The sequence below is a fragment of the Abrus precatorius genome, unplaced genomic scaffold (genome assembly GCF_003935025.1).
Source record: "Abrus precatorius isolate BTA unplaced genomic scaffold, Abrus_2018 Scaffold9, whole genome shotgun sequence".
NCBI classification, from domain to species: Eukaryota; Viridiplantae; Streptophyta; class Magnoliopsida; order Fabales; family Fabaceae; genus Abrus; species Abrus precatorius.
Genome location: NW_020874439.1, coordinates 3999783 through 4026792, shown reverse-complemented (window position 1 = coordinate 4026792; position 27010 = coordinate 3999783). Strand labels below are relative to the sequence as shown.

The following is a 27010-nucleotide window of genomic DNA, read 5'->3' as shown; positions in this document are numbered from 1 at the left end:
AATATACTCACTACACAATATGAATTTTTGTTATTATGTAAATTTTATTTAAAACATATTTTTATATTTAAAATATACTTTTTTCTAATTTATTTTAAATAAAAATAACTTAATAAAAATTATAAAGAAATCCGATATACTTTCTATGTTGAATTTATGGTAGCAGACAAATGAAGTAAAAAAAGAAGAAATTGAAAAAAAATATAAATAGACCCAATCCGAATTCAGCAGCGAGTCCAAACGCAATGTTCACTTTTCTTCACTCCGCTTCCACTTCTTCTCCTTCCTTCTCTCAGATCATCACTCATCGTTTTGCTACAATCGCTCCTCCCTCTCGCGTCTTGCTCAGAAACGGCGTCGTAAGTCACCCTCTCACTGTTTAAACGTTTCGCGGCGAGTAAATTTCTTGATTTTTGTTTGGTTACTCGGAAATGATTAACGAAACGTGTTTTTGTCGGTTTCAGAGGTGCAAAGCAATAGACACAGTGAAGTTGGAGAATGGGAGGCCAAGTGTGAGTGAGTTAATTGTTAGCGGAACTGGAAGCGCGATTCCGAGTTTCCTTGTGGCGCCAAACGCTCGTATTCAGGATTTGGGTAACAGAAACGACACACGTCTTCGGATTTTTTCCGGCACTGCCAATCCGGCGTTGGCTCAGGTTAAACCTCAAAACCGATTCGTTTTACTTTCAGAGTTCAATTTTGGTTTTGGTTTACGCATGGTTAAGATATTGATGCTTGGATATGTAATGAAATGAAATTGAAATTCAAATATTGGTGTTTTCTGTTTTATATATTGGAAAGTTTCTGGCGTATTGTTTGGGAAGTGAATAGAATGGTAAGGACAAGGCTACCCATGTTTGGTAAGAGATTGAGGCTCGATTAGGATAAATTTCTTTATAACTACTCTATGAGGGGCGAAGATATGGAAGTAAAATGAATCAAACTCTTTTCATTAGTTAAAATCAACTTATGCTTCTCTATTATTTTATAAGCTCTTTTATTTAACTTCTCTAAAATTTGAAATGCTAAAGGTGATATGTAGGTTGTGCTTGTATATGTAATGAAATGATAGACGAAATGAAATAGAATTAACATAAAGATTTTGATGTTTTTGGTTTTTCATAGTTGAAATTTTGAATGTAGGAAAGTTTTTGTTGTATTGTTTGGGAAGTTAATAAAATGGTAAGGAATAAATGTGTGTTTGTTTAGCCCATGCTTGGTAAGTGGTAACAGATTAATGTAGAGAAATAGTTTTTGAAAGCTTTTTCCAAGAACTGGTAAAAATATTTGATAATTTCTTCTACTTGCATCATTAACGTGGTTTGGCTTTTTTGAGTATTTGTTATGGTTCTCAAACTTTTTACATTGATACTGCATCAAAATTAAAATCCTTAGTTATATGTGAAGAATTCTAAAAAAAAAAACTAATTCCTGAAAATTTTTGCTGCCACTTTTACAAGTAAACTATCTTGTAGTTGTAGGCTTGTAGCCCACGAGTATGTTCTTTTTGTTTTATTGCTCTGAAAAATACTCTTATTAGTGTGCTATTTCTTGAAAATTGAAATTGTTTTTGGCTAGCTTAGAGCATGTTTGATCTGCTATATGTTTGAGTTTTAGCTAATGTATTTTCGTTTATAATTACAAATATGCCATGTTGCTATGTTGTTTTCTGTGAAGGAAATGGTGACAAGAAGATTTTGTTGTTTTAACTATTATCCTTACAAATTTTTGAAAACAAGAAACTATGCAAAATCAAGGTGATACTTTTGTAATTGTTAGTGAAAATATATTAACTGAAAACGAAAACAACATACCCCAAACACCAAATTATTTTTTTCATATTCTTTTCCTTTGTATTTTTGGTTTATATATACAGTGGAAATAATATTTTGGTCAGTAAGAAATGCTTGCTTTTTGTCAAACTTCTGTTGTTTACTAATGTTCGAAATGTTATGTAATACACTGCATATTCTTTTATTATTTACTGAAATCTATTAGTTGCATCTATCTAAATAGGAAATTGCATGCTACCTGGGCCTGGAGCTAGGAAAAATTAAGATAAAGCGTTTTGCTGATGGTGAGATATATGTTCAGCTGCAAGAGAGTGTTAGGGGATGCGATGTATTTCTTGTGCAGCCCACATGTCCTCCCGCCAATGAGAATCTTATGGAGCTTTTGATAATGATTGATGCCTGTAGGAGAGCTTCAGCCAAAAATATTACTGCAGTCATTCCGTATTTTGGATATGCTAGAGCTGATAGAAAGGTCTGTTTGCCAGCTTTATTACATATTTGTAATATTAGTTTTTCAGACAAAATTTTGTGTTTCTTCTCATTCCACTATATTTTCCCTTGGGTGTTTTGGGAGGGGGGGGAGGGGTTGTTTATGAATTTTGTAACTGTGTTGCACAGAAATTGTCAACTTTTTAAAAAAACATAGGATATAGGTATGATAGAATAGAGTATAATGATAACAATATTTAAAAAAGATTTATTACATAATACTCATTTCTATCGCTACGTTTTGAATTTGGGCTTAAGTCTTACTCAACATCAAAAGCTAGCACATAAGGTGAGAATTGCTTTAGCCTTTATAAGCTCTTTTTTTAGTCATATCTATAATTGATGTGGGACTTTAACACTTCTTAATCCTTGAATATGACCCATTCTACTAATTATTGCAGTTATTATCATCTTCAGTACTTATAAGTTATAACTGCCTCCTTCCTTTGCATTAGTTTCTTTGACTCAATTGGTAATAAGCCCAAAGTGGAGATTTTTTCTGTCAATCATCAACTCTACCAAAAGCATAAGCTGTTAGGTGTGAAGGATCATGAATGACTTCATATCTAACACTTTTCTTTGAGAGATGATGGAAAAAAAAAATGCAAAATATACACTGGTGACTGTATCTGACAGTAAAAATGGATTTTTTTTATTTTTTTGTTTTATAAAATCAGAGACAGCCATAACATGAGTCCCAGTATCAGATTTGTGTGCAGTACAAATATGCTAAGCCGTTTGTTGTATCTGCGTGACATTGTTTGGATGTAAAAATAATAATAATATCTAAATCATTAGAATAATCAGATTCTATTTTTGCAACTGCAAAAGTCCAACAGCTGGATTCATGTGTTTTTTTATGTTCTAAAAATGTGACCTTGCTTACTCATATAATAAATCCTATAGAAAAATTAGGTCACAGCTGTGGCTGATGAAATTAACTGAAAATGTCCAACATTCAAATTCAGTTGAGTTTAAAAATGGTCTTCATCTACTGTTTCAGACTCAAGGGCGTGAATCCATTGCTGCCAAGCTTGTGGCAAATTTAATTACTGAAGCAGGTGCAAATCGTGTTCTTGCTTGTGACCTCCATTCTGGGCAGGCCATGGGCTATTTTGATATTCCAGTTGATCATGTGTATGGACAGGTATTATAACATAGAAGTTGGGTTATTTCATTAGTACATAATAGCATGGAAGAATAAAAAACATAAGTGATCTGTTAAACACAAAGAAACATCCTATGGATATGCCATACACAACAACCAAGCCTTATCCCACTAGGTGAGGTTGGCTACATGCTATGAATATGCCATATATTTGTAATAATTTGTATTCGATTCAATTATTTGTTGCTTTATTGTATTGGTGCACCATGATTGTAAGTTGAATTTAGAACCTTCTAGCAACATACCTATTTACTGTTTATATGGTGATTTAAATTTTTTATTTTCCTTCAAATCTAGCCTTAAAGATAATTTTGTTTAGATGTACTGAAACCTTCAATTGTTTTTTCTATTCAGTCACACATCACACATGGACTCTTGTGACTTGCATTATTTTTCTCTCTTATTAGTTGACCTTTAAGCTACCCCTTTTGGCTGTTATCTGATCTGAATAATCATCAGACATTTTGCTTGATTATTTTCTGTTGTGTTACATGAATTATGGTGCAGATTACCTTTCACACAATTGTATTATGTAGCGGTGGAGGCAGGTTAGCTTAAGGAAATGTTGATCGTGACTCTAATTGTAATTATGATTGTGATTACTGGTGGTAATGAGAATTATCTGGCTTCTGTACTAGATGTTTCTTGAATTCTAAGGTTGGGTGCTTGATTTTGTTAATACTTTGAGTTGGAAAATTGATGTTTGGTGGCCCCCTCCTGGGCCTCCAATTAGGTTGTATTGTAGAAGGTAGAAGCAGGGTGTGGGGTTAGTATGGGAAATGATGGGGAAAGTAGTGGAGAGAAATATGATGCTAGGAAGGAGAGAGGATTATGTTATTCTTAATCCTAACAGATCTGATATGTGGCAGCAAAGATGTGGGATAGAGGATGTGAATATGAAGGGAGTGGGAGAGTTGAGGATAGGCAATCACTTGGATAGGCAATCCTCCTCTGATTATCTTTCTTGTTGTCGTGTGATAATTGGCTGTTATTTTTGTTGTAATCATAGCATTGTTCTCTGAGTTTTCATTCAGTTCTATAGAAAATTCAATTCCTATTAATGTTCTCGCATGATTTCCATTTTGCAGCGTTCCTATGTAAGACTATTCTAGGAAAGGATATATGTTCCATTTATTCCTGTTATTTTATTTTTGTAACAATATTTGAGACCTGCTAATGGTGTATTCAGTTTGTATTGAATTTTTTTTTTTTGTTTTATTTATAGATTAACAAGAAGTTCTTACCTTGAAATTGTCATTGTAATAATTTGGTTTATTGATTAATTGTATATTCCTTTTTGACATTACCAGCCTGTTATACTTGATTACCTTGCCAGCAAGACTATTTGTTCAGATGATTTGGTAGTCGTCTCACCAGATGTCGGTGGTGTTGCTAGAGCTCGTGCTTTTGCCAAAAAATTGTCTGATGCTCCTTTAGCTATTGTTGATAAAAGGCGTCATGGGCATAATGTTGCTGAGGTATGATATGTACTATCCGCATATGTCTAGACTTATATGATTCTTGGTAGAAAGTTTTAGAATATCATGTGGTTTATGTATGATATTAAATGCACTTTCCATAGGAACTTATTGATATAAAAATTCAAGTAGTGTTATATTGTTATGCAATTTAAATGTTATTGAATAATTCATGTGAATTTATTTAAAAAGTTTAAATAGAAAATTTATCCTTTTCTTGACAAAAATACTAGTTATGTTTTACTTTCCTAGTGTGATGAGGCTTTTGTTGTTGTTGACTTGTTGCTTTATAAAACAAAAACCAAGCTTTATTCCACTAGGTGAGGTTGACTACATAGATTATATGATATTATTGAATTTGGTCCAAAATTAAATTTTTAGAAATATTATTAATTAAAAGATCTCTTTTTAATAACTTTCTCTGAAGTTCTTCTATGTCTTCCTCTACCTCTTTTTATCAGACTTAAAGTCATGTCATCTACTCTTCTCATTGGTGTCTCTTAAGATTTTCTTTGCATGTGACCCAACCACATTAATAGTTTTCAATCATCTTTTCTACTATATATATGCTATTCTAACATTCTCCTATGTATAGATAACAAATATAAGTAACTAAATAACTTAAATTTAATGGTAGATAAATATTTTCTTTTAGTATATCCATATTTATAATAATGGTAACAAATTTTATAAATAATTGGTTGTATGGAAGTAATTTAAATAATGTTTTAAAAGTCAAAGTGGATTTATAACAAAGGCTTATTTATTTTTTTAATGTTTTTCTAAATAACTATTTACTAAAATAATTAAAAAATAAAACTATTTTCCTGTTTGGAGTTTTTTGCCATGTTATCACAAGTTTTGCACCTCACAGGTGCGATTTTTTTTTTTTAAATAATTTTGCATGTTAGAGGGATAATTTTTAATAATTTTGTATATGGCATAAGCTAAATTTAAAAAAATGATACGTGTCAAAATTTTATATAATTTTGTCTTTATGGTGTATGAAATTAATTTTAAAATTTGTTTAAAGCAGTCTTGTATAAGCAGTGTACGAGACTACTATTATATAATTATAAAAGTACACACTTTTAGCTGGAAAAACAGTAAAAATCTTCTGATAATGTAGCAATGCAGTCAGGGACCATCCCTCGTAAAACACAACTTTACAAGTCTAAACCAATGCAATGGTTAACCATCCCCACATCCAAACCTACCTATATTTTTATTTACCTCTCAAATATTTAAGACAATATTAATTATTGTTATTTTAAATATATTTTTATCTTTATAAAATATGTAGAATATTTGAATAGTTTAAAAGTTATAATGAACCTTATCAATAAAAAATAAAATAGTAAATTCAATAACTAATTTTAACAAAATATTTAGATATTTTTATTTGTATATTTTTCTCTTTAAATTGTTTAATAATTCTAAAAATTTAGCTAAAGAATAAAAAATAATATATTTTAAAATTTTTATTTATTAACTAGTGTTTTAAATATACTAGTTAGCATTTTTATTATTAATAATAAAATTTCAAATATGTGCCTCAGAATACACTAAAAATATAAAATTATAATAAAATATATAAAGTTTGTAATATTATTAATATATTAAACTTTACAAAAAAGTATTATATATCGATGTACAAAGTTTAAAAAGATCAATAAAAGAACAGATGTGAAGATGTGCAAGATAAACATGAGTGCAGTAAATAGTGTTTGTGAACTGTGATTGCAGAGCCAGCTTGCCTGGTTCAGATGGAACCAAATTTGCAGAGAGAGTAGTGTATACTTTTATAATTATATAATAGTAGTTTCGTATACAGCAAATGCAAAACTGTTTTAAAATGTTTTTTAAATAAATTTTGTATATTGTATAGAAGAAATTATTTAAAATTTTGACACGTGTCATTATCTTTTAAGTTTTGTTTGTGCCATATACGAAACTGGTTTTAAAAAAAAGGTTTTGTCCCTCTGATATGTAAAACTATTTTAAAAAAAAAAAGTTTTGCACATGTGAGGTATGAAACTAGTGGTATCACTGACGTGGCAAAAAGTTTCAGACATGGAAATAGTTTTATTTTTGAATTATTTTAGTAAATAATTATTTAAAAAGCATTAAAAAATAAATTAGCCTATAACAAATATAGGTTGCGAATTGCCCACTTCAACTTTCACCCTAAGCCCCTTGTCATTTTTAATTTTGACGATTAACCCAGTTACATGTTCAATGTAACCTATAGTTTCAAATAGTTAATGAGGTTAATTACAAAAATTGGACTAATAAAGTGTAATTTTCCATTGTTTAAAGTTTCAGTTGGTTAACTGGAAAAACCAAAAGGCTTCAGTGGGTTAATTGCTAGAGCTGAAACCACAGGACCATTTGCAAACAATCATGAGAAATGTTAGCTATGCACTCTAATGTACTCTTTCAAATACACTATTATTGGTTGAAATTTATTGGAAATCATGAAATCATGCTGGTCTCACTCTATTTTACAACTTTGATTTTATAATTCCCAATAAATTTCAGCCAATAATAAAGAGTATATTTGAAAGTGTCTAAAATGTGTTGTAGGCATTTCTCAACACAGATCAAAGGTGGAGAAGTTAATTTGTAATTTGACCATAAATATACATTCAAGTGTTTATTTAACTAAGAAGCTAGGTTGGCTTAAAACCACTTACCGTGTACCTCCCGTATGTCCATGTGTGGTAACTTCTGCTTGGACACAACTCTTAGTTGCAGTTTAATACTTCTATACCAATTTGCAAGCAGTTGTTTTCCAATACCCAGAACTTAGTCTGGTTCACTGGTTTGAGTGGTTTGGGGCAGTTTAATCCATTCTGATCATCAAAGTGGTTCTGCAGTAAAATCCAAACTGGTAACAAGAACAAGGCAGGTTCATGGTTTATATGGCTGGTCAGGTAGCTCTGGTTTGGGTTTTAAAACCATACATAAGACGGCTGAGGGGTGTCCACTGGCCACTTTTGTTCCCTTAAAGTTAATGACAAAGCATAATTTATAGTCTTGAATTGGAGCTCCTTTTTGTCTTTTTGATTGGAGAATCTTGTCTTGCAGGTAATGAATTTAATAGGTGATGTAAAGGGAAAGGTAGCAGTTATGGTAGACGACATGATTGACACTGCTGGTGAGTTTGTGTTAAACTCTTGATGTGCAAGAGTAATAATGATAATTTGTCCGTGACCCTATAATCACGTAGTATAGTGCTTCAAATCATATACAATTACTTTCTTTGGCCTTCCCTGTCCTTGCATTACATTTTTTGAACTAAAATGGATTGGTTTTCTTTTTTTTAGTAAATAGTACAGACTAAGTTTGTGCCAAATTATACCAAAAGAGGTAATTTTAAGTTTGTGACTTAAAGAAACTAGCTAACTGTATCATTATAGGTTAACAAATATCTTTATTTAGCTTCAAAGAGGTAATTTTAAGTTTAAGAAGTAAAATTGTAGGCCTTTTCCTTTGGTCTTCAATCACTACTAATCATTAGATGTGCATGTGCTTTACATAAATTCTTTTTCTATTTACCTGTTTAGCACTTTAGCCTACTAAAATGGAAACTATTTTGGAGTTCTTTTCCATAAAAACAATTGTAAGATAAGGGCATATAAATTGAGTTCTTTTTTGTTTATAAATTTAAGTCTTCAAGGTTAAATACTTGAAATTTCTTATAGAATACAAGCTGAATGGTTCAATTGGAGAAAGATATCAGAAGTTATTTGTGGCTGTATTGAAGTTGAAAGGGAAGTTTTATTGTACTGCAATATGACTATCATATATGGTAGTAAATGTTGGACTTTTAAGGAACATGAGAAAAAAAAACGAAAGTGACAGAAATGAGAATAATAAGGTGGATGAGTGGTCATACGAGAAAAACAAAATAAGAGACTATTGTATACATGAAAATATTGGAGTAACATTTATAATGGAAAATATAACTAAAAATCATTTAAGGTAGTTTGATTACGTGCAGAGAAAATCTTTGAAAGCATCAATGAAGAGAGTGAACTACATAACTTCTAATATGGTAAAAAAGGGTAGAGGGAGACCCCAGAGAATCTTAAAAGTTATTAAAAGGTATTTTTTGATTTAATAATATTTTTGAAAATTTAGTTTTTGATCGAGTTAAATGAGTTTTGTGATTCATATAGTTGACTTCACCTAGTGGGATAAGATTTACTACCATATATGTTGATCGAGTTAACACATACAAATTAATCCTTAGAGGGATAAAATTGTTTTATATGTTGACAACTTGATAGGGTGAAATTGTTAGAAAGTTGACACTTTCAGGACTGATTTGTATAAACATGTGCTTTTAAGGATCAAATCAGTACAAGTTGCCACTTTCAAGGACCCAAGTTGTGTATTAACTTGTATAATTAATTAGTTATTTTTGGCTAAAATTTAGTGCTGCAAGGCACTTCTAAGAATTTAGATTACTTGTTTTAATTTTTTCTTTTGCTTCAGCTTGGTATGGCTAGCTATGTCTTATAAGTTGTCTTCTCAGTAAAATTTGAATTTGTCTTGTAGGGACAATTGCCAAAGGTGCAGCTCTATTGCATCAAGAAGGGGCAAGAGAAGTCTATGCATGTACTACACATGCTGTTTTCAGGTATAATGACTGTTATATTCTGTTAATCATTTATTTCAAGTTATGATTTGTACTGGGACGCTTGAATCATGACAACTGTGGTGAGTTTGCAACTTGAGCCAATTATTAAGCAAAAAGAAATCAGTCAACACTAGCTCTTTTACACATTCCTGCCCCCTTGGCGGGAATAACACAAAGAAACTAATATGTCCCTTGTCTTCTTTCCTTTTTTTCCTATCTTGATACACAATTTACAGTGTATTTCATTTGATTTTCAAAGCCAAGAAGTATTACAATGTTGATGATTGATTGGATTTATTACAACAAATTCTATATGTTTCTCTTTTGAGCTTTATCTATGGGAACTTAGAAGTTCCAGTGAAGTGCTATTTTTGTAGTTGCAAGTGGTTAGCCTGAATCTTAGTTTGAAGTTAGTGCAGAGTTTGGCAAGGGAATTGTTGAGTTTTAACCTTCAGGTAAGTATACCCGTTGAAAATAGTAAAAATTAGCATTTATCATATTAGTTTACACTTTCAGTTACATGATCTCCAAGGGATGTAGAGGGCTGTAACTAAGGGTTTAAGGAATGGGTTTATTGCAGGTTGTTTCAATTTGCGGCGGCCAACATATTGTAGTTTCTCTTGATGTTTAAACTGTTTGTTATGCTATAGTTGTTCTAAAGCACTTCCTGATTCAGTTATCCATTGGTCAGCTGAAGCAGCATATTTGCGTTTGGCATATGCCAGTTTGGAGTAGTTCTTATTTCCTGTTTGATTGATAACAGGTTATTCAGTAATAGTAACTAGGGAAGAAGTTTGCACTTCTCCGCTGTATCTTTGGGATGGAGTTGTATTTTTTGTCTACTTTTTTTCAGCCTCCGTTCTCTCCTACTCTCATTATTATCATTCCAGCCCCAAAATTCTCTTCCAAAAACATCTTTCTCCATCATTTGTAATATTGTTTGCAGGTTGCCTTGTCCTCTTGTCTCTGTATTACTAACCTTTTCTAGCCTTTAGCAAAAGGATGGTGCCTGGGGAGATTTGAAAGCTGTAGCCTGTAAAATCCTTTTCACTTTTCCCCCCCTCCCTGATGGTGTGGGACCGAACCTGACCTTTCAGCTCCCTCTACCCAACCACGTCCGAGTTTGTTCATGTATAAAGATAGATAAGATTTCCAACATTCTCTTCTTTTTCTGCTGCGTGGATGGATATATAAACTATGATGGATGTTTTGGAATGATGGTACTAAATGGTACATTTATTTATGTCTTCTGATCCAAGGCATTATACTTTGTAATTACGTATCATTTTTGCCTTTGCAGTCCTCCAGCTATCGAGAGGTTGTCAAGCGGTTTGTTTCAAGAAGTTATCATAACTAATACAATTCCAGTGGCAGAACAGAACTATTTTCCCCAATTAACTGTCCTATCAGTGGCAAACCTTCTGGGAGAGACCGTATGGCGGGTTCATGATGATTGCTCAGTGAGTAGTATATTTCTGTAAATTTGTTGGTTATTTCTCATTCTACCTATAAGAAAAGTTAAAATGATAGAGAGCGAGACCACCTTCTTGACTTTACAAACACACATGATTGCATACTTATATACAAATAATTAGTTTTTGTTGGTCTTTTCTTTCTTTCTTTTTTTTTTTTTTTTTTTGTTTAAATATTTTGTAGTTTTGTTTGTGTGGGATAGAGTACTTTATCTTGCAATGTTTTCTTCTTTTTTTCTTTTATCTTCTTTGTCAGGGTGGAATTGAACCTTATTCCAGTTTGGGCATTGATTGAACAATTTGTATCAATGGTATCCTCATTCCAGCTTATGACACTGCGGTAACAAGCGGCAGAATTGTAAAGTAATTTTTTTAGTGAAACCTTTACTTGAAAGATACCTTATAGAAAGCTGATTCGGGGGACTTTCGTACGTACAAAATACCGTATATATTGGAAATATACAATGGAAGTCGTGTGTCTTTTTACTCTTTTTTTTTTTATCCCTTCTTACCCGGCAAGTGGAGTCTATCTCTATTTAGCTCTGATAGCAACAGGAAGGTTTTTAGAAGTCAGAATGGTGAATAATGGCATTGGATTTGTGTGGCTATATTCTTCTCCGACTTCAAGGAGACGTTTGGTGTATGAAACTTTTAGTTATTGGAAATTATGTTTTTGAGAATTCTGTTTTTTGAAAATGTTAAAATTACGTTTGATGTCTTAAATGTTATTGGGAATGTTATATAATAATTCTTGAGAATATTATTTCTTTAAAAAATATATAAGGCAATTATAACAAGAGAATGAGTAAAAAAAAAATATAATTATATAAAATATAAATGCTGTATATATATATATATATATATATATATATATATATATATATATGAGTTAGGATTTGTTGAGAATGAGATATTTACATTTCTTAATAACTTTTTAGACATTTGTAGATGTATTATTCCATCTTTAATATGTACTTTTTAATTAAAAACATAATACTTGTTAAAATTTAATAATATTGTGAATTACTTAATAATTTTTTTTTAATGAAACTTTGACATTGATTTATTTGATAAGAATTTTTAAACTAACAGTTTGAATAGTCTATGAATATTTTATATATATATATATATATATATATATATATATATATATAATGGTATTAAATGATACTAACCTTAAATAATCTGCGATTATAAAAGTGGGTTAGCAATAAAAATTTTGAATAAATGATCACAAAATAGATAGATGGTAAATCAAGTTTAAAATTGAAAATATTGAAGTATATATATTCGTATTTTTATATTATAAAAGCTTTCTGTATTTATAGGAATATTAAATTATGAGAATATTTTTTTGGAAAACTTAATTAAAAATATTTTGGAAATGTAGTTTCTTGAAAATATTTTTAAACTATCTATCTTAAACATTTGAATTTAACAATTTCCATTTAAGAGTCTTTAAAAACTTAAAAAGATAAATGCAAACTAAAGTAAACATTTAAAGTTTGTGAAACGGACATGTCTAATAGACATTTTAAAAAAAATTAAGTGGATTTGATACAACTGCTTAGTAAAATGCAAATGTTAATTGCTAGATATTAACTATGAATGAGGAGGAAAAAAATTGAAAAACTTCAATGTAATTCAGTTATTTTAAATATGTTAGGTTATGTTCGGGAAGTGATTATTCTCTTAGTTACTACAAAATTTGATATGATAGATACATTTGTCAAAACTTATGAGAATGGATTTCATAGCATCCTATTTTAAGATTTTGTTATGAATTAGTTAACAATTATAGGAGGACATGATTTTCTTTCTTTCTTTTTTTCTAGAAAAAGAACATCAAATATTATTTCTTAGATGTAACAAGAAAATTACAAGAAGCTTTTATTTACAATTAAATTATTTGTTGTTCACTGTCAATTCAAAAAAGTTCAAAATTCAAAGCTAACCCTCCTGGATCATCAATGGCCCACTTAAACACCAAAACGTACTATCATAAAATACTAAGGATTTTCTATGGTTAACAATTATGGGATTAAGAATTTTCAATTGGTTATGCTAAATTGAATAAGCCAAAGTCACTACATTAGGCACCTATACAATTTCACTATTGTTGACCTGCTGCTGTAAATATATTGACTTGATTATTGAAGTGCCCTTTTGAAGGTACACTTCTCCATCACAATGTAGCAATCTCGCACCTCTCTTTGATTGAGCTCATATTTTTGGGTCTATCAATCTTACCAGACACTTTGTTTGCCATTATTTCTTAAACAATGAAATTTATGTTTGTGATCTCTAGATATGCATTTAACTATCAAATTAGTCTCCAGAATTTATTACTTTAGTCACTTTATTTTGATGTATTTTAGTGAATGTAAAATATTTTATTATTTTCATATATCAATTTTTTTTTATATGTACATAATAAAATATTATTACCACTTGTATTTTATAAATAGGTGTTTAATTATTTAATTTAAAATGTGAGAATGATTTTCCGTAATATTATGAAAACTTTTATTAAAATATTTATTTGGTAAATAATAATTTAATTATGTGTGATGATTGATTCCGTTTTCTATGTTCATCAATAATATAAAATGTTATATTGTTTTTATTTTATTTATGTTATCAATTACTTATATGAAATAATAATTAAAATATAATTTCATTATTTTTGCCTAGGTGTTTTTCAACGGTAAAGTTAGACGTACAGATTCTAGATTAATGTTTCACATATTTTGCTAATTATGTTACTTATTCCTCCTAATCATGTTTCAAGAATTTTTTAAAAATAAAATGTAAGAACAAGAAGGTTAAAGCTGGGGAATTGCATTTTTAAACTAAATAAGACCAAACTCAGAGTGATGGATTTTAATTCTATCTTATAATATGGCCAATTAAAAGTGCACTTTCAAAACCGATTCTAGGGAGCTGTTTATTAGAGGCAGAACTAAATAGATATGAAACACACATTTTAAATATCCCCATTTGCCATCTTATGCTTTGATGAGATTTATCTGGATTTGTAGTTGGCCTTTCTCTTCTCTCCCACTTTACTCTTTCATGCTCAAAACTGGAGCCTATGCCTCATAATATATCAAAAGAAGACCCACTTGAAGTGTTCTCTTTTTTCTGTGGAAAAGTACCACAATATTGTTATCTCACATTGAATTAGGAACCCCTTTTTATGTATCCCTTGGTGGTTTTATTGAAGATGTGGTTGGGATAATTTGGATGGAGCCTTTTTGTCCCAAGAAGCACCTACCTTTGACTCCAACATATTAATTAATTAAAATCCATTAAGTCTTGGAATTATTCCCTGCTTTGGACATGTTGAGTTGCCAAGCTGTTGAAGCTATGTGATCTTCTAGAGTACTCCCTTATGAGTTTAAAGAAGAAGGAATCTTCTCTCTCAAGTAACTTTGATGGTTCATCATACTCAGCAATTCTCCCTGTAACATAATAAGATTATATTAAGCAACTTTCTTGGCAATCTTAGTGTGAATTTGGTTCAACTTATTTTAAAGAAATAATTGCTTATTTTTGCCAATTTCCTGAAAGAGATTTTTATAAATAAGCACTTATTTCTCCAAAATTTAAGTGTTTCCTCACATATACTAACATAAAATTTCTAGTTTCATTACCATGTTTGGATTTTTATCACTGTGTGTGCTGTTGTGGAATATTCAATTCATCAATGCTTATAAACACAAGAAATTCTAGTAACACACTCTTTAATAAACTTCTTGTGATTAGTCCATTTTTTAAATAGTCAAAACACTTGCCTCATAAATTGATCACTTTTAAATGCTGCTTTGACTTTTTAAAAATGGACCAATCGCATGAAGTGTTAACGTCTTAACAGAATATGAGTGTGTTGCTGACATGACTGTATAAACATATACATACCATCACTGAGCACCAAAACCAAATCACTATCAATAACAGTGTGGATTCGATGAGCTATTGTGACAACAGTCCTATCTTTGAACTCTTGACTTATGATATTCTGTATCACCCCATCAGTTGCAGAATCCACTGAGGCTGTTGCTTCATCTAGTACCAATATGCTACTTCTCTTCAACAGGGCTCTTCCAAGGCAAAATAATTGCCTTTGGCCCACACTCCAGTTATCACCATTTTCAACCACTGAGAAAAAAAATTGCATTTCATTTAGTTTATTAATGATTATTACCAAAAGCATGATCAAATTATGCATGTTCAGAGTTGACGAATTAACCTGGGCTGTCCAACTTGTCTTCCTTGGCCCTCACTAGGTGACCAAGCTGACATTTATCTAGAGCCTGAAAATGAAAAAAAAAAAAAAAAAAAGTCAATCTGCTGATGTGTGATGATAACAATCTTTTTTAATCGTGAGACAGAAAAAAAGTAAAAACAAAAATACTACTGTTAGAATATATCAAAAGAATCTCATAATATCAATATTATAGTTTAGAGTCTCTTAGAAACCATCTCTTGGGATTAGTTTCCCTATTTTCCTGGTTTCCATATTTCCTTATGTTTCATGATTTGATTCCTTATTTAGTTAGGATTATTAGAATAATTAAGGATTAGTGCTTTACATTTCCATACCACATTATAGTCTCCAATCTCTCAATTTCCTTCCTGCATTTCTAATACCCTATGGTTTCAACATCTACTTTACAAGTAACACACTAGACACTACATAACTTGGTCTTAGAAACTGTACTGTATGTCATCAGTGAATATTCTTTCTGGTTACTCTACTTTAACAATAGATATACATTAGCTTCCATTTTCATGTTCTTGATCTAATTGTTTGATTAAAATATTTACCTCCCACACGTCAATGTCAGAGTATTGCTGCAGTGGGTCCAGGTTTCCTCTAACAGTCCCTTCAAACAAGGCAGGGTCTTGTGGGATAATGCTAAGCCTTGACCTTAAGTCATGGAGACCTATCTTGCATATGTCCACATTGTCAATTACAATGCTTCCTTCTCTTGGTTCAACAATCCTGAAAAGAGCCTGTATGAGGGTTGATTTTCCACTCCCAGTTCGCCCCACAACACCAATTTTCTTCCTTCCAGGAAATGTGCAAGTGATGTTTTTCAACACGGATGGTAAATGTTCAGCATAACGTATCTGTCATACATTTTAATGCACATAGTAAAAGAAATGTAAGGAGAAGCTTATGGACATAAAAAATCAATTGTAAGTCAAAGAAATATGTTAGTATTTGTAATATGTTCATACATATAATATCATGTTTCTTATATGTATAAACATACGTATAGTAACATGTATGTTTATTTGTCTCAAATTATAGATATCTTGAACCTGCAAATTTTTGAAACATATTGTTCCGATTTCTGGCCAGTTGCTTGGTGGCCTGCGGTCTTCAATCACAAGGGGTGCTTCACTTGCTATCTTTGTATACTGAAGAATTCTTTCAACTGATATCATCTTGTTTTCTGCATTGCATATGTTCCATATAACTGAAGCTTGCAAGACATTCAGATTGATCCCATATGTTACTGCCAACCCTGCTATACCTGTAACAAATCCCGTGCAGAAAAAGGTAATGCTTAATTCATGAGAGCTGCATTACGTGATGATTACTTTGTATGATTTCATAAATAATGGATAACTTGATGATATTAAAGGATACTGAGGCTGTTTGGTTTCAGAAAATGTTTTCTTTTTCCCACATTTAATTACAAAATTTCTCCTTGTTTTCCTTTTATTTCCTGTTTTTAAAGATTTTTGTAGGAAACAATGAAAACAATAAAAGTTGATTTTCCCTCTTTTCTATACAAATATTTGAAAACGAAAAACAAAATGAAAATAAGGTTACATTTTTGTGATTAAAAGTGAAAACAGAAAATATTTTCTTAAACTAAACGGTTCCTTAATATTATTGATTATAGTTGTTTTCAATTAAAGACGTTTACTTACTTGGATTGATTATTCCTTCAGGGAGGCTCACTAGCAAGACCAGTGAGAAGGCAAAAACAAAGTTTGAAAGCAAATTCAATCTGAAAGACAGCCATTCCATTGCAGATACATTATGAAACCATGGCCTTGAGAAACCATCTATAAGAAGAAGATTTGTGTGTACGAAACGGCCTTCTTGATCGAAAGCTCGTATCGGCGCTGCTCCTGCTAAAGATTCTGAAAAGTGGTGGAGAATTGGAGTAATTTGAATCTGTGCTAAGCGAGCCAGTTCTCTTGCTGTTGGAGTATAATATCTCTGAAATAAACATAATACAGATTATGTTAGGATATCATAGAACAATGGAGGGTAGACTAAGGAATAAATAGTTATTTCTGTCTGTTATTTTTTCAGATGAATATTGTCGCTTCACTTCTATATTCACATTTAAATGTTAAGATTTAAAATTTCAATACATGCTTAACATATATTTCACATCTAAGGTCGTTTTAAGCTTTAACTTTGTTACATTACTTACATGACTTATTGTTTATATGATAAGCTTGATAACTAATATTATATCTTGGATAAATTTTGAAACTAGTAATGAATCTCACTATTTGTTTAGTTTTTGTCTTGTCATTAGATAGATGAAGAAGGAAAAAGGGTGACATACTTGATACCATATGCAGACTCCAGTTACTGGAATGAAGATGACAAATACTTGCCATGCCACTTGAGACATAACTGCAATAGTGCCTAGAATCTGTATTACTGAGAAAGCACACCATCCTATTTTGTTTGCCATTTCCAAGTCTAGCACACTTTGATCTGTGGAGGCCTGAAATGAAAATCTTTATGTCTTAGAATCATTGTAAAGAAAACACTTCAAGAAAGGTCAAGAGAGAATCAAGTCTTAGAATCATTCTATTTTAATTATGGTAAATTTTGAAAGCCTGCCAATTGAGTTAAGAAATACTATTGTGGTGTTAATAACAATAAACATAAATAGCATTGATATCAATGCTTACTCTATTCAAAATTCTTCCAGTTGGAGTAGAATCAAAAAATGCCATGGGGGCTCGGAGAACACTATGCAACATTCTTGTGAAAAGTGTCTGAGCTGTCCAAAGCCCAGCATTTAACAACAACATGGCTCTCACCAGAACACACAATGAACCAGCAACTGAGAGTAGCATATAAATAAGTAGTATGAAATTCATGTCAAATATAGGCTTTGCATCACTACTTGTAGGACAAACCCAAGCCATCCAATAGTTACTGGCAATCTGAAGTATTTGGAATGAAGATTGTGCCAAGATTATGAGTGGAACTAGCACTCCCCCTTTAACAGTGGTCAAATAAGACCAGTAAACTTCTTTTGCTATGCTTCCTCTTTCTCTTTCTTCATCTTGCACCAACTTTCCATCATTTCCTTTGCTCTCTGGAGGATTGTCCTGCACTGTGTCATGCTGTGTGTGCACAAGTTGAAGACTTGAGTTTGAATTGACGTTAGATTCCCCTTCTTCAGCTATTGGATTTAAATTTGTTCTACTTGAATTTTCAACCATAAGAACTGAGTCCAGAGCTTTGCTATGTGCACCAACTAAAATTTCAAATCCTATATTTTGCTTTAGAAGTTCTTCAAATTTTCCAGCTTGTGCTATCCTTCCATTTTGCATTACCTGGATTTCATTTGGGTCAGTTGTTTGTGATACAGTAAGCCACAATGTGACACTGCTTCAATTCCTACTCAAATTCACTACAATGTATACAAGATAAAAATGGAAAAAAGTAAATCATGATTAAGGAATTTTAAGTCAAAAACATTTTACTCTCTTAAACAATGAGTAGTCCAACAGATTTTAGTCTTTACCGACACAGTTTGATATACTCTTCAGAGACTGAATAAATATAAAAACAAACTTCGACACTGCATTTACCAGAATGAGGTCTGCTGCTGGAAGAAACTCAACTTGGTGAGTGACAAAAAGTATAGTTTTCTCTTTGAGAATTCCCATAAGGCACTCCTGCAAAAAACATGTTGAACAAATAGTAAAGCAATTGTTTCTCAAACCATAAAACATTTACAAATTTGAAGTATAAAAGAAAATATGACTAACCTTAAAGAGATGAGTGCCTGTATGAGCATCAACAGCACTAAAAGGATCATCAAAAAGGTAAATGTCAGCATCCTGGTAAACTGCTCTAGCTATTTGTATCCTTTGCTTCTGTCCTCCACTCATATTAATCCCTCTTTCTCCGATCTCTGTCAGGTCACCACATGAGAATAGCTCAAAGTCCTTTTTCAATGCACATGCCTCAATAGTTTTCTCATACTTATCACCATTGTACTCTTTTCCAAAGGTGATATTGTCCCTTATATTTCCAGTGAGTATCCATGCTGATTGTGGAACATAAGCTTTTGTTCCACTAATCTTCACTGTTCCAGACTGTTTATATATTTCTCCCAAAATGCCTGAGAGAAGACTAGACTTTCCTGAACCTACAGAACCACAAATTGCCACCTTCATCCCTCTCTTAACTTTCAACTCTATTTCATCAATGGTTGAAGTTGTTGACTCAGGATCCCAGCTGAATCTTCCTTTCTCAATAACTACGTCAAATTCTGTTTTGTCTTTTGCAACATATTCAATGACATCATGTTGGATTTCTTCCTCCTTGAGGAAAGAAGCAATCCTATCAACAGAAACTTTTCCTTGAGCAATGACATTGAGTAAATCAGGTAGACTAAATATAGGATCCTGCAACATTCTAAACGTGGCAAATGCAGATAAGACCCTTCCTGCTGTCAGTTCAATGCCCATTAACATACATGACCAAAAGGTTATCACCGAAATGAATGTGGGTGACCCCCAGAAGATAAAAGCAGAAAATGCCGCTTGCCTCAATGACTTCAATAACCAATCATACTCTACTTGCCTCAGTGCTTCTAGCCTTTGAGAAAATTGACTATCCCATGCTTGAAGTTTCAAAGTCCTCATGTTTCTGAGGACTTCTGAAGTGGCTTTCATCCTGTTGTCCTTAGCCTCCATGATCCTGGCTTGGTATCTTTTCTGTATCTTTGTGAGAGGTATATTCAAAGTCATCACTGCCAATGTAGCAGCTAATGCAGCCAATGAACCTAAGCCTAGATTTGTATGCAAAATGAATACTGCTAAAGAAATTTGTATAGGCAGCATCCATATTACATTCACATACCAAACAAAATCTGTGATTCTCTGCACATCTACACTCATGTAGTTCATTATCTCACCACCAGTATGACTTTGCCGTGATCTACTTGACAGATTCAAGCCCTTTTTATATATATGTGCTATCAATGCGGTTCTAAGGCGAAGGCCTAATTGCCTGGCACCAAAAATCCATTGCCTCTGAGCTATGGTCTCAACTATTTTGGCACATAAGAAGCCTAGTGACAGAAGGTAGCCACTCTTTAATCCGCGAATTTCCTTTTCGCCAAGGAAATCCACAAAGTCAGTGATCAAGTATGGGCCAACATATGATGCTGAAGCATTTATCACTGCAAACATTGCATTGATTGCTGCTTTCTTCCTTGCAAATAAATAGATTGTCTTGTAGATAGAAGGGTTTGTAGTTCCATCACTCTCCTTAACTTGTCTAAGACTTTCATCAAAGGAGCATGTTAGAAATTCAGCAGAGTCCTTGATGTCAACATCAGGAATGTCATCCTGTTCAAGGGGTTTCTTATACCCTACTGCAAACAAAGGGTTGAGCCAGGAGAAGTTAATGAGTTGGAGAAGAGTGGCTTTTCCATATGGTGATTCCCTTTGAAACCCAGAACTTTTCTCAGTTTTCTCTCCTAGAAGTGGTTCAGATATACCATCTGTAGCAATTAAAACAGTGCCTGTTTTCCCTCTTGTTGAAACAACCAAAAGGCATGTTGAAGCAAGCAAACCAAGAAGGTCTGCATATTCTCTTACACTAATTTGACCCATGTTGGTGAAGCTGAAATGGGCATGAAGTGCTGTGCTTATAACACCCAAAATAAAACTGCAAAGCCACCAAGCCCTTAGAATCCAAGGGAAATAAGTACTGGATTTTGGTATCTTGCACATTGCTATAAGACTAATTGCCCATGATAATACTTGAACTATCTCTGATGTAAAAGCCTCAAGTTTAGAGGTACATTGAGTCTCATCATGATTGAGCATCAGTATTAGCAATAATGCATGAACAGCCAGCAATAATGTGGTGCAAACAATGCTAACTTTATAAGCAAAACCAAATTTGATTGAATTTTGATGCATCATCTTGGAAGCACTATCAGGGACCTTGTTTTGCTTTCTGATCAAGTTCATATATTTTCTTAGGAGTTGGACTAACAAGATCACAAAGAACCCAAGTTCTACTGGTAGAATTACATGCTCCAACAAACATGGGGATTCTAATGGCTGCCATGCAGTCCAAAACAGACTTCTGAGCTCTGTGAAAGTCAAAGGAATGTCAAAATCATGAAGATACATGGGATATGGTTCCATCAAAAGTTAATGTTAAATGTGATAAGGTTGTCACATAGTTCAAGTATTATTATTCAAAATTAGGCATGTGATCAACGCATGTAAAACTTGGTTTTGTTACTTCCTCGTTTAAGATAAAGTCAAATACTAGTAAAGAGTGTAACATAAAATTAAGGTGCACCCTTCTAAATACAATTTGAAATTTTCGTGGATATTGGTGCTACCATCGTTGACTGAATTTCATTCTACTTCAATCATTTACAACACATGACTAAAATAAATGATAGAGGCAAGTGCTTATTGACTCATAATGTACTTGATAAGAATAAACTATATAATTTTTTTTTTGTCAAAAAGTAATTAATATACATTTTTCTGTGATTTTTTAAAATTTTTTGTTTCTTAATCGGTGTCCCTTAGTAAGATCCAATAATAAATAGTTAACTAAATTAAAAATCTTGTTAACCAATTTTCCTAGGATACTGTTTAAGGAGTATAAAAATAATTTTTTTTATCAAAATACTTATTGTAATGTGTTCAAGGGTTAGACACAATAAGAAATCAATAAATAGTTAATTTTTATTAAAAATTATTATTTTATTGGATCCTATGATTTTGATGATAAAATTATTATTTATAAGTTTTTATCGTGTATTCTTGAATACACATTAAAAAGAATCATTACTGAAATTAGGAATGGATTGAAAATTATGGTGAAAAGGCATTATAACATTTTTAATAATAAAAAAAAGTTACTGTTAATTCTTCACCAAATTAGAGGGTTTATCATTTACTCCTTTCAGTCCTTTTTACAAGACCCTTTACAAAAATTAAGAAAATTTGTTGAAAAGTAGTTAATGTATTAGTTTTTGAAAACTGAATTAAAAAATTCTAAAGATTAATATCCGTAGTTAAAATCAAACTTTACTATTATATTAATAATTTTGTTAACATGTGTTCATAAGCATATAATTAATAACTATCTATGTATAATATTTTTTTATAAAAATAATAAAATATTGTAAAATTTAATATATTAATAACATTAAATGTTACAGTTTTCAAAAACAAAAAATTTATTGCATGATTTTTGAACGTGTGTCGTTGGAGACACGTTAGAATCATTATATTAACCGTTAAGAAGTGAAATAAAAGTATATAAAAAATAATATATATTTTTTTTAAAACTTTGTAAATAGTCTTATATCAAGGACTAATAAATATCTTAAAGAAATTATATTTAAATTAATACTAGATTAAAATATTATATTATTTGTCCACATAAATGTTAAAAATGATTTAAATAGTTGTGAATTTTAATTTCTAGCCAAACTGAACCCAAACTTGGAAATCTAACCAAGTAACACTAAAGGGGGAAATTGAATTCTTTGACGTATCGACTGTACTCTTTATTTAAGTTTCTTTTATTTATATATTATTATTAATAATTTCACTATATATTTTATATAAATTTTATTTAAAAAAGTATAATAATAAATATTTTAGAGTAGCAATAAACTCACCGTACTATGAAAATAATTAGAAATATATTCTCTAAGATATTTATTTTTAACATTTTTGTTTTTAGTTAAAATTTATTAAATAAGTAAAAATAATTAAATTATAAGTGAAACATACTTGATTTTATAATTTTAATAAGTTTTAATTAATAATAAAGATAATATTTTTTTAAAAATTATTATATCTTCCTAAAACTCAAATACTTCCAACAATCTTCCTTGTGTTGATAAAAAAATCACACATATCTATTATCTTAAAAAAATTATTATCTCCTTTGTTTCTTTTTACAAGACAACATATATATGCATGAAGTTTATTTCTTTTATGACATGATTTTTTTTACTATTTTTTGTGTCAAATTATTTACTAAATAAAATTTTTAATATGTATAATTGGTTATTTATTTCGTCTAAATTATAGAAATTTTCAAAATAATTTTATTTAAATTAAAAATATTCATAATACGGTGAATTTAGTATTTTCATGTAGAGTTTTGAACAAGTATATTCAAGTAATTTTAAATATTATTTTATAATTTTACATAAAATAATTTTATTTAAATTAAAAACAGTTACAATATAAATAAATTAGTTCTTTCATAATTTTTTGTTAATTTTATTATTAGACCTAATTTAAAGCAAATAAAGATAATAATATTTTATTTAAAAGAATGAAGTACATTCCACTTAGATGAACTAGGTAATAATATGTTTGTAGTGAGTACAATATCTATCATTTTAAAGTGTTTCTGTCAAAATTGAAACAATCGTACGAAATTACGCAGTAATGATTGGGAAATTATTAAATTCAATTCATTTCTGTCCCATCTGTTAACTCATCATTAACTTTTGATCATCATCAATAGTGTTAAATTTGACTAATAACCAATTATTAATAATAAAATTTAATAAAAAATATTTATTATTATTTTCATACAATAAACAAATAATGAGGTAGCTTTTGTTTCACCGCTCAGTGTGCGCTCACAGTTGTCAGAGTGCCTACCACACACACACACGCATTGTCGTGTCCCAAATATAGATTGAAATGGACAAACTTTGTAAGTGTACTATTTTTAAATTTTAGTTTTTTAATTAAAAAATTACTTTAATGATATTATGTATAAAATTAACACTAACACTAACGTAAACTATAAGAGAACTGAGCTTACTTGCTCTAAATATTTGGTACGTCAAATATAAAGAAGTGAAGATTTATGTGTATATAGCTTGATATATAAATTATATAGCTAGACTTTATATAAAGTCAAATTCATTTTTAAATTTTAATTCATAAAAAAATAAAGAGTATGTAAACTACATTTTTAACTTACATGAATCATCTCAATATAAAACCTTAAGTTGTATTAAAATAGCATTAAAAAATTTAAATTAATTTGACATTATAAGGTGAAGGAAAGTGCAAGTTTGATTGGACAAGATGAGGAAAATTATAAAAATGGAAAACGGTGCAAATTATTAGAATAGACTTAGATCAATGAATCCACAGACCAAGACAACATCGTTGATGACAGCTACTGCATGTGCTTTGTCACTTTGGTATCATACCAATCAATTTCCAATGTGTGGAACCTACTACGAAAGCACTTATGTGGAACTTGAATTTAATACTCCATAATATCAGTGTTTCACTTCACTTTGGATACGTCAACATATAATTGTTATTTTAATCACAACAAAACGTAACGCAGCTCTTATACTTACAGAATATCACAGCTTAAACAAATGAAGTCTCCTACAGTGATACGGACATGGTTTCATTGATTTGACAACTTAAGAAACTAGACCAAAAAGAAAACAGTGTATCTCGCTTTTTCTCACTCATCAACTAGAATAATGAAAACAGGAGAAAAAATGAACACCTTTAGCATATTTTTTTTAATGCAGATGAATGGTCCATTTTGTGCCAATATTTTTCTTACAAATATCAGAATTAACTAATTACATATATAACAGAAATTTTTTCTTTAATTTAAATTTTTATTTAACTTATATTTAATAAATTATAATTTATTATTTAACTGTTAATTTTAAATTAAATAAAAGACTCAAATTAAGTATAAATTTTTTTAAGTTTATTAGTGTAAAAATACCCTCTTCTGCGTACATGTATACATATTCATTTTTCACTACCTAAATTATAAACTCACTTTCCTATCTTATTTAGTGATGCTTAAGTTCTGCCCAACGGATGTGCGCAAAATGTTGTTGTTTCTGTGTTATTGAACACCTTATAATTTATCTTGGAATGGGAAGATGAATTGTATATAATCTATGAAACAATTCAGCTTGTATTATTAATTAATTCATTTATTTCAAGGGTGATCATAAAAAAATAAAATCTTAATAATATATTATTTAACATACTTTATAATTATCAATTAAAATTTATATAAAATTTAGCAAAGGATATGTAACTTAGTTAGTGGATTATTAATAAAGAGTCGATTATTTAGTCAATTTATTTTATCATTTAATGAGTTTTATATAAATTTTAATCAATAATTAAGTATTGTTAGCATATATTTCTCTGAAAAAAACATAATTGAGTATTACGCATCACAATCTGCAATTCCTTCAAAGATTTTAAACATCTGATAGATGTTAGCTACCCCATCCCCAAGTAACACATATTTCCTCATTATCAGATCCTTTAATCTCTTGTAACGGCAAAAAGTAAAGTCCAATTCAAAACTTTGGAGAGATCAAGGAATAGTCATTTTGACAATTGAAGAACAAAAAAACAATTGGAATAAAACATGAAGTAAAATGCTCACACACATGATATATTCTGAGTAATCAAGAACTTCAAAACTACTACTACTTTTTTGCTTCAAATGTATTTACTTCTAGGCATGAACCTTTTAGGTAGGATTTTGTTCAGAATTTTCATAGTCTATAGTCAGTGTACTGTAGTAAACTAGAAGTAAGCTGTTTGTATCTTATATTATGAGAAGAAGTATCCTTGGTACTTCATATTAACATATTTATTTGCTTTTTAAAATTAAAAAAAAACTTGTATACTAGTAAAATGAATAGCTCTCTCCCTTGTTTCAATTTAGAAATATTTATTAATGTGTTCATGTCAGCATGTGAGGGAGGGGTGCATAAAACTTGCAAATTATTGAATAGAACTTACTTGTTGCATCAAGTATCTTGTAGAAGTCCTCCAAAGGCATGCTTGCTTCTCAACTTGAAGCTCAAATTCTACGTACTTTTAGTTCTGCAAGAAGTTTTACATATAATTGGCCTTAGATTTTCTTCTTATATATATGTGTGTTATGATAGTAATATATAGATAGATGAATATTGGTACTAACCACTAATATATGATGGATTTAGAGCTTCCAAGACCAAAGTAAGCAAGTTTGGGAAGTAGAGAAAGAAGGAGAAGGTGAAGGGGTGAGAGAGAGAGAGAGAGAGAGAAGCAGGGCAGATTAAAAGGGCACAAGTGCTTGCACCTAAAGAAAGAAGGAAAAAAAAAAATTTAAAGGATAAATAATGTGACATAAATGTTTATTTTTCTGGTCACTTTTCACTGAGAGAAAGAAACTTGGACTGTTAGACGTCACGTGAGAGTCTACATAATTGGTTCTTGGCATGTTATATGGATCAATGGTTTGTAGTCTTTAGCATTGTATTCAAGAAGGATAGCAAAAGCTCAGAAGCAAATTGCAAAATGATTTTCATTTGTTATATACATATTTTAAAATTATTTTTCAGGAATTTTATTTTATTTTTTTATCAGATCACTTATTTTAAGTGTATCTTTTACATATGTCTATACAGAAAAGAATAAATAAATAATAAAAGTAATGGTATATAATATCACATAGAATATCATCAAATAACTACAAAAAAGATAGATGTGCAAAATCTTACCCTTTCTGCTCGGCTGTTTTCAAAATTTGAACATGTGATCATCATGTAATCACAGAAACTGTGAAAACAAGTTAAAAACAATTTGTGAGCAATTGATAATAGATGGAGGCA

General features: G+C 30.6%; 2 protein-coding genes across 5 annotated transcripts; one reads left to right on the top strand and one right to left on the bottom strand.

The window, feature by feature from the left end:
• The first annotated feature begins 203 nt into the window (after positions 1-203).
• Positions 204-11775, top strand: LOC113848918 (ribose-phosphate pyrophosphokinase 1). Of its 4 annotated transcripts, none has more exons than XM_027478337.1 (9): positions 204-359; positions 465-656; positions 2017-2265; positions 3286-3429; positions 4761-4928; positions 8019-8088; positions 9495-9576; positions 10877-11036; positions 11305-11775. In XM_027478337.1, the coding sequence occupies exons 1-9, from the start codon at positions 246-248 to the stop codon at positions 11341-11343; spliced, it is 1218 nt and encodes a 405-aa protein (XP_027334138.1). In that variant the 5' UTR covers positions 204-245; the 3' UTR covers positions 11344-11775. The 4 variants fall into 4 exon arrangements, 3 of the variants coding, with proteins under 3 accessions (XP_027334138.1, XP_027334140.1, XP_027334139.1); XM_027478339.1 differs by adding an exon at positions 9987-10031 and having other exon boundaries at positions 10877-11734; XR_003502041.1 differs by having other exon boundaries at positions 9495-10031; positions 10157-11723.
• A 2038-nt stretch (positions 11776-13813) lies between these two features.
• On the bottom strand, positions 13814-26480 carry LOC113848916 (putative ABC transporter C family member 15). Its single transcript, XM_027478332.1, has 12 exons — positions 26338-26480; positions 26157-26240; positions 19098-21442; positions 18918-19004; positions 18006-18659; positions 17651-17815; positions 16998-17292; positions 16380-16594; positions 15879-16184; positions 15301-15364; positions 14970-15209; positions 13814-14512 (listed from the first exon to the last, which is right to left on the bottom strand). The coding sequence occupies exons 2-12, from the start codon at positions 26194-26196 to the stop codon at positions 14373-14375; spliced, it is 4551 nt and encodes a 1516-aa protein (XP_027334133.1). The 5' UTR covers positions 26197-26240; positions 26338-26480; the 3' UTR covers positions 13814-14372.
• Between the last annotated feature and the right edge of the window lie 530 nt (positions 26481-27010).

What these genes read in the sequence shown, in the direction of transcription:
- LOC113848918 (XM_027478337.1), top strand. Translation starts at nt 246, where the DNA reads ATGTTCACTTTTCTTCACTCCGCTTCCACTTCTTCTCCTTCCTTCTCT. An exon ending in TCTTGCTCAGAAACGGCGTC is followed by an intron (nt 360 to 464) that starts GTAAGTCACCCT and finishes TGTCGGTTTCAG; the next exon opens with AGGTGCAAAGCAATAGACAC. An exon ending in CGACATGATTGACACTGCTG is followed by an intron (nt 8,089 to 9,494) that starts GTGAGTTTGTGT and finishes TTTGTCTTGTAG; the next exon opens with GGACAATTGCCAAAGGTGCA.
- LOC113848916 (XM_027478332.1), bottom strand. Translation starts at nt 26,196, where the DNA reads ATGCCTTTGGAGGACTTCTACAAGATACTTGATGCAACAA. An exon ending in CTGGAAGAATTTTGAATAGA is followed by an intron (nt 17,816 to 18,005) that starts GTAAGCATTGAT and finishes TTTTCATTTCAG; the next exon opens with GCCTCCACAGATCAAAGTGT. An exon ending in TATGTTTCAAAAATTTGCAG is followed by an intron (nt 16,185 to 16,379) that starts GTTCAAGATATC and finishes AATGTATGACAG; the next exon opens with ATACGTTATGCTGAACATTT.